Here is a 12747-nt window from a genome sequence, read left to right on the forward strand (position 1 = left end):
TAACAATTGAGCAATGTGATGTTGCTGAAAAAAATATAGGATCTTCTTTGGTGCAAGATTGTATGTCTTTGGCCTCAAATTGCATGTCTATGGCCTAAAAACAGGCTGAAAAATGGGCATGCCTAACAATTGTCTCCTACTCCTAGTAACTAGCTTTCCATTGTCAAAAACAACAAACTGAAAAATGTGTGAAAACCGTGTGTACAAAATGTGCAAAGAGCGACCAATGCTTAAGTGCTAAGTGCATTGTTTACATTTTATGAAGCTCATCAAATCAGCTCTTCCCCATTATGAATTCAGAAGAATATTTTTTTTCCTTTAGCTAGATCCTTGGTGTAAGAAGTAAACATTTTCTATTCAGAGTTTTCTAAAGCTTTTTATTTTGTAATCTGCTAAAGAAACCGGTTCTGCACTGCTCCATCCAGATCCACAGGCAGCCACACACTGTTTTGACATCAAACAGCAGAGGGATGTATGTATAAAAGGCCAGCGTCTCTAGTAAAATCCCAGATGAGGTCACAGACCAGGACATCCAAACTAAACAATGGCCACTCAGTCCCAGGGCATCCAGCAGCTACTGCAGGCAGAGAAAAGAGCAAAGGACAAACTAGAAGAGGCCAAAAAGAGTAAGAATATGAGTATTGTTGGGAAGTAATAGAGTCTATGTTCATTGTCTAGAGCAGCTGACACCATGCTATTTATACATTCAATCGTGTTATTAAATCATATTTAGCATAATGTTATTAAGTATATTTTATATACTTTTTATAAATTCATGTTTACTTTAGAGAATAACAACTATAATCTTACTAAGTATATTTTAAATATATGTTATTATAAATCCCTGTTTACTTTAAATAATTACAACTATAAACATTTGTATTTGTTAAATCTCTTAGAGAATAGGCAAATAGCCAATGTATTATAGTCTGCACCAATACCTCATTTGTTTTGTCTTTCTCAAATTTTGATATTCAAACTACTTTATATTTTCTCTTTAAACACACTGGGGGGGGGGGGGATCTTTTTCTCTTCCTCTTTCACTGTCCTCAAATCATACTCTATCTACCTCTTTCTTTTTTCCTCTTCCTTATGCTACTTCTACCCCTACCCCATTTCTTTCTCTACTGCCTTCTGCCCCACCCCCGTTCTGCCTCTCTTCCTCTTTGTTTTATCCCTTTTTACCTCTGTATTATCTATCTATATTATCTTTTTACTCTGTGTTTCACCTCTCTCTCTCTCTCTCTCACTCTACCTTATTCTCCCTGGCATCTGAATCTCTGTCTTTCTCTGCTTTTTTTTTTTCCTCCTCTCTCTCTCTCCCTCTCTCTCTCCCTTGCTCTCCCTCTCTCTCGACACTATAGTGTAGTATAAAGTGTGTGTGTGTGCATATATATACCGTGTTTCCCCGAAAATAAGACACTGTCTTATATTTTTTTGGCTCAAAAAAACACACTAGGTCTTATTTTCGGGGTAGGTTTTATTTTTTTTCTTTAATGTATAACAATCCAAAGGTAATGCAAATCCAAATTAAATTATCCAAAATGACAAAGTTAAGAATAGGGTGATCAGGGCAATCAGGGGTGCCATACCTTTCCAAGAGCAATTTGGTAACCAGATTCTCTTTCGATTCCTCACAGGCGGAGTGCATTTGGTATCACTCCGCCTGTGACAGGAGCCGGCACTATAGAGGAAACATCAGCTTATAACCTTGAGGGCTTACAATCTAAAACGGAGGGGCAAGTGATACATGAGGAGGCAACTGTGTGGGGATGTATTGTTTGAGAATGTGATGGTTGAGTGGTTAGTTTGAGGTGGGATAGGCTTCCCAGAAGACATGAGTCTTAAGGGATCGCCTACAGGCAATCAGAGTGGGGGATAGTCAGACAGGTTGGAGTAAAGAGTTCCAGAGGACGGGAGAGACTCTAGGGAAGTCCTGGAGGCGAGCATAGGAGGAGTTGATAAGGTAGCTGGAAAGCAGAAGGTCTTTTGAAGAGCGGAGGGGGCGGTTAGGGTGAACTTTGATACAAGATCTGAGATATATCCGAGGGCAGAGTTGTGGATGGCTTTGTAAGTGGTTGTTAATATTTTGAATTTTATCCTTTGGGCTATTGGAAGCCAGTGCAGGGATTGGCAGAGGGGGGTTGCAGACACTGAGCAGTTGGTTAGGTGGATGAGTCTAGCAGCTGCATTCATGATAGACTGAAGGGGGGATAGTCTGTGTAGAGGTAGGCCAATGAGGAGGGAGTTGCAATAGTCAAGACGAGTGAGTGGATGAGTAATTTTGTGGTTTCATTGGTGAGGAAGGTGTGTATTTTGGAGATGTTACGAAGGTGAAGGCGGCAGGATTTGGATAGCGATTGGATGTGGGGAAGAAAGGTGAAGTCCGAGTCAAGGAAGACACCTAGTACCTTGGCCTGGAGGGAGCTTTGGATAGTTGTGTATCAATCTCAAGGGAAATGTTGGGGGAAGGTGCATGGGCAGGAGGAAATATCATGAGCTCAGTTTTGGAAATATATATATGATAATTAAAGAATAACTCTGGGCAAATAAAGTTTGAAGAAGTGTTGTGACATCCAGACTGATGAGTGTTATCGGCATAGAGATGGTATTGGAAGCAATGTGAGGTTATTAACTGACCAAGGGAGGAGGTGTAGATAGAGAAGAGAAGGGGTCCAAGGACAGAGCCTTGGGGGACCCCTACAGAAAGAGGAAGAGGAGGGGAAGAGTTAGATTTGTAGCGATGTAATGTCCCTCGGCGTCCTCACATCCTATACACTGTATTGAACGTGATGACTCACTAGACCTTAGACCTCTGCAGCGGAAAGAGTGAGGCTGAAGGGACCAGTGTAAGAGCCAACCGGGATCGTGGTTTGGGTGAGTACATCTTTGTTATTTTAGCTCCCTAGACAAAATGAGCGCTTAATTCTGCTGCATGGGTTAAGATTTTATTTGCCCGGAGTTATTCTTTAATTATCATATACTATATACAGCCATTGTATGAACAATTGCATTGTGAGAACTGCGAGGGACCCCCCTCAACACAGAGCATCGGAGAGAAGAGGGGAGCAACGGAGCCTGCTAGAGCGAGGGGATCGAAAGATCACAGCAGGACAACGCTGGATTAACTGGGCAGGTAAGTATAATAACTCTCCATGGAGCAGTGTAATCCCTCACATGTGTTTCTGTATAAGTCTTTCCCTAGCCGCTAGAAATGCTTTACTCAAACCCATTTTTACTGATTGTCCTGTGGTCAGAAATATGTTAAAATACATACATCTGGAAATGATACATAAACAAAGGGAAGTAAAATCAAAGAGACCCAACAATGATATCCCCTCTTTGATCATGAAGTCACTCAAACTTTATAGGGTTTTCTGTAGGATCAAAATCATAGTACGGCAAACAATATGTTCACTGGGCAGCCCTGAAGCAGATTTATTTCTCCCAGCATTGCTCAGACAGACAACCCTTGTGTCTATTCGCACATATGTATGAGTATTTGTCTTCTTTGTAAAACCCCATCCATTACTGTTCACTTAGTTGCCTTTGAAATCGTGAGCAGCTCAACTACTTTTCTATTTTTATGAATAATGGTGATCTTTCTTTTTTTTTGTTACATTAAAGGAAAAAAAAAACTAGACAATGCAGAACGCAGTCACCGTAGAGGTGAGATTGGTCACTTGTGCAACCTTTGCGTGTACTCTCCTGTTCTTGTGACTTTGCTTGCCCCCTTCTGGTTTTAGCAGGGTAAAGGATCCTACCTTAGGCAGCTTCTGTGTTATTACTACAATCATTGCTGTGAGTACACTTTACACAGAAGCGTGCTAATACAGGATGTTGTTGCTGTTAACACACCCACACAAGCAGTGCAAACCTAGGGAGTTAACCCTTTCACTGTCTGCAGCGTACATATATCTCCTGTATGAAGCTTCTCTCTTTCTTAGAATACTGTTTAAAGACATTGAAGCATCGACCAGCCAAAATTTTTAGGGTAGGGCTAAAAATTCTTGTTTCTGTTGTATGTGCCTTGGTGAGTTGTGTCAACACACATCTGTCATTTCCTGTTTGAGGTTACACTTCATACATTCATTTACAGTAAATGCAAATGCCCTGCTAGCAGTATACAGAATTAGTTGAAGTCATATGAACACTTACTTTCCCAGGCACCAGAAAAACCTCCTATTAGTACACGCATTCAATGCGAAAAATGCCACACAGATTTAAATTGAGCTTCATGCAAATGAAATTGCAGATCAGGGATACTGGACTACCTGTAAATTGAGGCAGAGGACAGGAGAGAGACACAAAGTCATGTCTGCAGAGTCTCCTAGCTGCCATTATAACAGTGTGACATGCATGTATTAAGAGGATATGTTTCAAGTGGACCGTCATTAAAATTCAAACGTACCAATAAAGTACACATTAGCATTACTAGTTAACAATAATTTATTACAGGTATTTATACAGCGCCAACAATTTACATTCACATCCGTCCCTGCCTTCAAGGCGCTTACAATCTAAGGTCCCTATCACACATATGAGGGCCAACTGAGAGAGGAGCCAATTAACCTACCAGCATGTCTTTGGAGTGTGGGAGGAAACCCATACAAGCACAGGGACAACATGCAGACTCCAGCAGATAGCATCCTGGCCAGGAATTGAACCAGGGACCCCATTGCTGCAAGGCAGAAGTGCTAACCACTAAGCCACTGTGCTGCTCATTGGGTGCAAGTTCTACTTGCGTGCCATGAATAAAGCATATTCTGCCTCCTCTGGTGATCTAAAGCCAAAACAGTGCATATTACATGGTCTCTGGATACATGAGCATTGAAGACATTTCACATCATTAAAGACTGCAGAGAGTCTATTGTGTTCAGTCAGACAGACCCTGTTTGGTAGATCTGAAGTGAGATAAGAAGCTCCTTAAAGCACAGAATTGTGCTTCACTACTAAAAGCCCATCATACACAGTTAGGGTATCATGTATAATACGACAGTAGCACCCCTAGAATATGGGGGTGAATATAGGAAAATTCTGGTGAAATATGGTGAATATAGGAAATTTCCATAGGGGTACTACTGCTGTACACGATGTACTAAAGCCCTAAAATTTCTCTTGTTCACCCAATTCTCATATCTACGTTAAACAGTGTGGATGGTTTATTCTCCCCTGCTAGCTATTGTATTCTAACATCTGGCGCCTATGGCTGCCAGAATACCCAAACAGTGCCGTGGTTGATTGGCTGTCACGGTTCCACCTACAATTTTCTGCCCATCTTCTTCAATTTTTCAGTAAAAGCTTTGGGTGGTATCAGTAGGGCCATCCACACAGGGCCGGATTCCCGGCAAGGCCACCGAGGCAGTTATTTGTTTTCTACATTTAGCTCTGCTTTGCACAAGCAGAGCTAAATGTTGAATAGGAGAAATCACCTGTTTCTTTGCAAGTAATCTCGGCGATGTCGCCGAGATCACCTGTAATTACACTGTCGGTCCGTCCTCCCCCCTCCCTCCCCTGCACTTACCTCTCTCCATGCTGCGTCCTCCCGTCTCCGTCCTCGCCGCCACCGTCTTCAGGATGGAGAGGTGAGCAGAGCGGCAGGGTTAAAAGAAACCCTGCCGCTCTGTGTAGACAGTGAGAGGGGAGAGCTGTGCTCTTCCACTCTCACCTGTCACAGGAGTTCCAGCACAGTACTGTACTGTGCTAGAGCTCCTGTATTGGAGGTGACAGGTTCAATAAAGAGAATCTGTCACCTCCAAATGCTATCACACAGTGACTTGTTAGTTAGCAATAAAGTTAGGTGAAAAAAAATTGATACAAAATAATTACATAAATAAAAAAAAGTAATAATAATTATATTAAAAAATAAAGTAATAATAAAAAATAAGATACAAAATTATAAAAAAAGTAAAATATGACAAGATGAATAAAAATGTAAAAAGTAAAAAAAAAATAATTAAAAAGTGATAAAGTAAAAAAAAAGGAATAAACACAAAAAAATGGCATTCTCTCGGTGGTGGGGGGGCATTGCCAAACCCTGCCTTGGGGCGCCAGGGAGGGCAAATCCGGTCCTGCATCCACAGATTGCATTTCGGCTTATTTATCAGGAAATGGACAAAATCCAGTCTGTGTATGACCAGCTTAGGAAGCGGCAGAACCTGTATTGGTATTGAGCATATATATATATGACCCATGTACATACAGTATATATTTACTAACTGTTCTAGGAAGCAAGGCTTTCAATACATTAACATACCTCACAAAGATTATCGACAGCGCATTAAAATCACATATAATCCTTAAAAGGCATAGAAAAATAATAAATGCGCACATCTTCATAATAGTAAAAATGTGCATGTATTATTTTTTTGCCAGTAAAACATTTCCACCACAATCAGTAGATCATGGGTGCAATGCTCTGGCTCCTGCAGATTCTTCCTCCTGCCCATGTTTGTACTAAGGGAGGAAGAATGAAAGGACTACAAGTGCAGGGACATTACCGTATTGTAATCCACTGAGAACTATAAGTCCCTCTCCCACAGTGGCTGATAGAACTTGTAGATTCTCCATCACAGATCCTTTCAAAGACTCTGTGAATGGATGACGTGGCTGTTTAGGTGGAGCCAAGCACAGCCGCGCCAAATTCAAAGAGAGGAACCCCCAGATTAGGTAAATGGGGGAGGGGGCTGCAATGTAACCATGTTTCATGTTACACACTAAATAAAGGTGTAACATGAAACATGGTCCAAAAAGTAAGCTTAGCCTTTAAAGAGATTACAATTCCCCTTTAAACTACATTCAGCCTTTACCTATAGATCAGTATGTTTGAAAAGGTTCCTCTGCAGTAAAAGGTTTAGAAAGGCTGAGTTAGAACAATCAATCAAAAATATTTTCTAAGGTGATGTCAAAATGGGATTGGATGTTTGAGGTATTGCACGTAGCTTACCAATAATACTGTACTGAGGTTAAATGGAGATCAGAATGTGTTTTGTTCTGGTATAAACATGGCAGTTTATTACTGTTGTGCCCTGTTGTGGACAAGACATGCTTTGCCTTGTAATGCATTGTAACCTGTAAACCTGATTCTCTTCTTTATAGGGAAAAATAAACGCTTACGGCAAGCAAAAGAGGAGGCTACGGCAGATATCGATCAGTATAAGCTAAAAAGAGAGAGTGACTTCCGGCGTATTCAGACCTCTGTAAGTATTTATTTGTAAAAGTCATCCTTGAGAGAGATAGGCACGGACCAAGGCTGTGGCAGACATTTTCCAAAGTACAGACCTTAGTGAAGGACACCATTTCAAATCAAAACCATCAAAAAACACTCTGTCTAGTCTCCGGCCTAGTTTCACAAGTACAAATAAGTTATACACTATAGAGGACTACAAATCCCAGCAATAGTTTATACGGCAATCCAGAATAATACCATCAGCTATAGAGGAATACAAATCACAGCAATACATTATACAGCAATGCAGAGTACCGACAACTATAAAAGACTACAAATCCCAGCAATACATTTTACAGCAATGCAGAATACCACCAACTATAGAGGACTTCAAATCCCAGCAATAAATTATACAGCAATGCAGAATCCCACCCACTATATAGTACTACAAATCCCAGCAATGCATTATACAGTAATGCAGAAAAATAAAAAGCTACATAGTCTGTGTCACTTCAGGATCACAGCCTCATGTCTCCATGGTCTCAGGAGGGCCCTCAGGTGGTCAGTGCATGCTCCCTGGTAGTCTGTGGCTCCCTGGTGGTCAGCGCAGGGCTCCCTGGTGGTCAGCTCAGGGTTCCCTGGTGACCAGTGCAGCGCTCCCTGGTGGTCAGTGTGGGGCTCCCTGGGGGTCAGTGTGGGGCTCCCTGGGGGCCAGTGGCTCCCTGGTGATCAGTGTGGGGCTCCCTAGGGGCCGGTGGCTCCCTTGTGGTCAGTGCGGGGCTCCCTGGGTGCCAGTGGCTCCCTGGTGGTCAGTGGGATGCTTAGCCAATATTTATTATTTTATATTTACATTCACTTTAGTCAAGTAATGCTTGACCAAAAAACCCTTTCTTGCACGTATGCAGGAAAGTACCAATGCTACCAATTGTGCAGTGCAAGATCACAAGGGAAAGCACAGTCTCCAGCAGCTGTCCATCTACTAGCTTGGAGAAGGAAAAATAGGAGGAGTGGGGAGCAGTGCAGTTGTTTGTCTTGCTGTGCCTATGTGTTTGTGGAGACACACACAGCTTACTAACACACACAAGGGTGGCCCCACAGGACCCTGCAAGGGAAAGGAGCCACCCTAAAGCAGGAAATCAGGGCCAGAACTTGGGGGACCAGCTGATTCTGCAGGAAGCTAAAAATGTTAAACATCAAGGGGCAGCATCCTTTGTATGTAATTTAATCAGCATTGGAAATGGCTTAAATATATTTTGGCTTTAACTGCCTTCTGGCCGGCCGTTGTAAAGGGACTGCCGGCCAGGAGCTTCCTGTATGTAACAGGCCGTCAAAAGATGGCCTGTTAGCCCCACCCACTTGCGCACGAGCGAGACTTGCCCTGATTTAAAAACATGCAGCGATGCCTGTTAACATACAATCGGGCAGATTGCTTGTATAACGTGCCGGTATGTGTGCCCCCTCCGCGGCCCCCCTCCCACTGTTCTCGAGCTCCGCTGTGCCCGGTGCGTGCCCGGGACCAGCATGGGGGCTCTGTGACAGGTGATCAGAGGGAGATTGGTACACTCTCCGGTGTCAGAATGCGGAAGTGATGTATGTTACATCACTTCCGCATTCTTGTGTCACTCTCCAGTAGGGTTGCACAGATACCAAGTACAGTACTCGGTACAAGTATGAGTACATGTACCGATACTTTTGAGCTCCAAGACTACACTAGAGAAAAATTAAAAAATTAGGAGGCAGCTGTCATTTGTAAGGAGCACACAGAGCTCCTGGGATTTGTACATCTCTATTTTAATGTACGATTTTGTTTTTATGAATAGAAATAAAGGGATGCACAGATACCAGTTTTGCGAGTACGAGTACTGATACTTGCCGAGTACTTACAAGTACGAGTACTGATACATTTTTGTTTATTGTCATGTGACAGTTTTTCTAAAACAATACAGACTAATGATTTCAGGACAGTGGTGGAGTGCCAGAGCCAGGTCCCAGCTGCAACCGCTGCAACCCTGGTAGTTCTTGTGAAAATGCCAAGTATCTGCACTGGTACTCGAAAAGTATCTGTGCATCCCTACTCTCCAGCTTTAGAAGCTTGAGAGAAGCTGATGAAGCAGATCTCTGCTTTATCAGCTTCTTTGGGGGTCCTAGGTGACATTAGGGGTCTTGGAGACCCCTGATGTCTCTATAAAGAGGACCTGTCACATCTCTTTGCTAGCACATAGGGGGTTTCTTATCCCCCTATGTGATAACAATAAAGCTAAGTGAAAAAAAAATAGGGAAAATAAAATATAGTCACACATGAAAAAGAATGTAAAAAAACACAAAACATTTTTTAAAGTCCCCACCCATACATACACGCGTGCAAACATGCGTCAGGTGCGCATATAGTGTGCAAACGATGATTGCGCCAATTGCGCCGCACATGTTGCATATCGCCGTGAATGTCTCAGTGAGAGCAATAATTTTAGGGCCATTAATCACTGATAACACTAAACTGATGAGCAGTAAAAGCTTTTAAAGCATCGCTTATGGTCAATTTTGAGTGGTAGTTTTTTGCAATTTCCAGGGTGCATGCAATTTTAAGGCTTGACATGTTTGGTGTCTATTTACCCGATGTGATCCCATCTTTTATATTTTACCAAAAAATTGGGTAATAATAAATGTATTATAAAATAATGTAAAAAACAAACTTTTTTTCACACTTTTCAGTATTTTTCCTTAATATAGTAGAAATAAAACCCGCAGTGGTGATTAAATACCACCAAAAGAAAGCTCTATGTGTCCCCAAAGAATGGTATAAAATTAATTTTAGCACAGCGTTGCATGAAGGAATAAATGTCAGTCAGTCAAAGTACCGCAGCACTGAATACTGAAAAATGGCCTGACCAGGAAGGGGGTTTAATACCTGGTCTTCAAGTGGTTAATATCACTTTAAACATTGTGTGTGCTAACAAGGGGTTAAAACCTTTGAGGCATTGTTTGTTAATGAGAGAAAGTTCAGTCTGACCCTCAGTCCAACATTATAGTTTCACTCTCAAACTGCTTGGAAGTAGCTTGGGATCTGCACAAAGGCGTTCACCAAAGAAACAGCTAAATGGGAGGAAACATATTTAAAAAAAATATTTTTAGATATGCTGTGTGGATGGGATTACATAGCAAACATAGAGGGAATTTCTCAAATTTGACTGCAAAAGTGGAAGTACGCTTTAAGCCTCATTAACCACACTTCTTCACATTAAAGTAGAACTCAGATTTTTTGGTTTTGTTTTGCATAGTTAGCAGCCTTTCTCAGGTTTTAGTGGCTGCCTGTATCCCCACTGGGGAAATGCCTCTTCCCTGTCCTGATAGCACAAAAATCTGTAAACAAATCGTGCCAATGAGGTCACAGATTGCAATCGAAACCTGACAGACGTGTTAACTTTCCCCACTCTCCAAATAAAAGTGCTTTTACTGCTCTGTAAGTATCTGTTGGATATATTCTCCTCACTCCCCCTCTTGGTGACACAACTGGAACTAAGGATATATCTCGCTACTACATACAATCAATACAAACCAGACAGTGTTTCTACACCTTCTCTATTCTATCCAAGAAAGAAGAAAAACAAACTTTGGCTGGAAGTCTACTTACCTTTTTTACCTAGCGCTATTAGTGTTATTGCTACAGGATACTCATAATTTGTATATACAGTAAATAATGTAGAAAAGCACTGGTGCAGGCACATACTAGGCAAACAAAAAGTGAAGGAGAAGAGACCAGAGAAAGATCTGTCTGGTAAAGGTAAACTCATTCTACAACAGTTAGAGATGTTAAACCACATTTTATGATTAGGAAATGTTACATTTCACCAAAAATAAAATAGTAAAAACAAAAATATATAAAAAGATTTAAAAAATATAAAAACAAAAAAGTAATAGTCTGGAGCACTGCTCATTTGCCACAGTAGGTCAAAACTTCAAAATCTCTATTTCCCGTTGGTGTTTTTTTTTTTTTCATAACTTCACAAAGTGAAAATTAATTTCACATCGCTCATAATATGACACTTTTTTGATTTCGTAATAATTTAATTTTGCCATTTTCAGTGTACTTGCACTACTTTTTTAGTTAGTCAGGACACATGTCAATCAAGTTATGGGATCACCTTTCTGTTTTCAACCAATAAACCCCTGGATCTTAAACCATACCACCTACAGTAAACACAGTAGCATTGTAGTGAGTGTTCTATAGGTTTCCGGTATCAAATCTTGGCATCATTTGCTAAGACATAGGACATAAACCATATGAAAGATGCCTTGTAGCTCCTCCTGTCCTTAGCACAGGTGTACTTGGTCATAGTGTAAAATGTGGTCCTACAGGTTTGCAGTTAAAGTGACACTCTGGAGTTAAATCTTAAAAATGCATTCAAGTACTTGAACTATTAACAAAAATGTGTCTTATTTGTGTATCACTCGGCTGTAGATCCTCAAATCATCTCTGAATTGGTGCTGACACTGTCCTTCCTTCTGGAGGGGGGCTACTTTATAACACACACAGGGACCATGGGAAACAAAAGCTCACTCCCGTGATGGATTACAATCTCACATTTAGTTTACTGACTTGTATTAGGATTGTAGTCCATCAACAAAAACAAACAAAAGTAGCCACCTTCGAGAAGAAAGAACAGTGTCAGCATGAATTCAGAGATGATTTGAGGATTTACAGGTGAGAAATACACATTTCTGTTAACAGTTACAGGGTTATGCACAAAAGGGTGAAGAGTTTGGAGAAGGCTGGAGAAGTGAACAGTCTAGGCCAAAATAGATGATTAGAAAAAATTCAGCTCACTTTCCAGTTCAGCAATATTGTCCTAGATTGTTCACTTCTCCTGCCTTCTCCAAACTCTTCACACTTTTGTGAATAACTCTGTTAGTGTTCTTGAATGCATTTTTAATATTTAGCTCCTGAGTTTAATGTAACTTAAACATGTCATTGTAATTTGATGCCTATCCTAACACTGTGCTCTTTCACCAGATAATGGGATCACAAGGTAATTTGGCAGTGAAGATAGATGAACAAACCAATGAAAAGATGCAAGCTTACAATTCAAACTACCAGAAATTCAAGGAGAAAGTCTTAAAGGAACTTCTGGACCTGGCCTATGATGTTAGACCAGAACTTCACATAAATTATAAGTTCAAGCATTAAATACCATTCCATCTCCAAAATACAACCTCTATTTATAATGCTTTTAGGAGAATTAGGAAGTGACAATGACCCAGGACCACTAAAGACATTAGAGAGACAACTGGACCAAGGAAGACTTATTTTTAAACATTAGCTGGAATGTTATTACGACTAAATTTAAATGTCTAGCGCTGCATTATTTGGTTCATTTTGACCTGTAAAAACATTGTATTAAAACCTGAAAGTTTTTACTGTAGGAATCCCAAGAATAAATACCCTAACATAAATAATAAATAATAATAAGTGTCATTGCTTGTATGCAATTCATAGTTGCTAATTTTCCATATATCTATAGAAAGAGCAGAAAATAAAATAAGGGTTAATTAATGTTATAAGTACTAAATATATCAAATATATT

General features: G+C 40.7%; 1 protein-coding gene across 2 annotated transcripts; it reads left to right on the forward strand.

Annotated features, from left to right (window-relative positions):
• The first annotated feature begins 487 nt into the window (after positions 1–487).
• On the forward strand, positions 488–12402 carry LOC108801356 (V-type proton ATPase subunit G 3). 2 transcript variants are annotated; one of them, XM_018573284.1, is made up of 3 exons: positions 488–626; positions 7099–7133; positions 12234–12402. In XM_018573284.1, exons 1-3 carry the CDS (start codon positions 545–547, stop codon positions 12348–12350), a joined length of 234 nt encoding a protein of 77 aa, XP_018428786.1. In that variant the 5' UTR covers positions 488–544; the 3' UTR covers positions 12351–12402. The 2 variants fall into 2 exon arrangements, with proteins under 2 accessions (XP_018428786.1, XP_018428785.1); XM_018573283.1 differs by having other exon boundaries at positions 498–626; positions 7099–7199; positions 12177–12402.
• Positions 12403–12747: the final 345 nt, after the last annotated feature.

Source organism: Nanorana parkeri, unplaced genomic scaffold (genome assembly GCF_000935625.1).
Source record: "Nanorana parkeri isolate BGI_ZX_2015 unplaced genomic scaffold, ASM93562v1 scaffold2315, whole genome shotgun sequence".
Taxonomy (NCBI): domain Eukaryota; kingdom Metazoa; phylum Chordata; class Amphibia; order Anura; family Dicroglossidae; genus Nanorana; species Nanorana parkeri.

Excerpts from the sequence above, each read along its gene's own strand:
- LOC108801356 (XM_018573283.1), top strand. The coding sequence starts at position 545 with ATGGCCACTCAGTCCCAGGGCATCCAGCAGCTACTGCAGGCAGAGAAA. Across the intron at positions 627-7,098 it reads ACTAGAAGAGGCCAAAAAGA|GGAAAAATAAACGCTTACGG; the intron begins GTAAGAATATGA and ends TCTTCTTTATAG. Across the intron at positions 7,200-12,176 it reads TCCGGCGTATTCAGACCTCT|ATAATGGGATCACAAGGTAA; the intron begins GTAAGTATTTAT and ends CTCTTTCACCAG.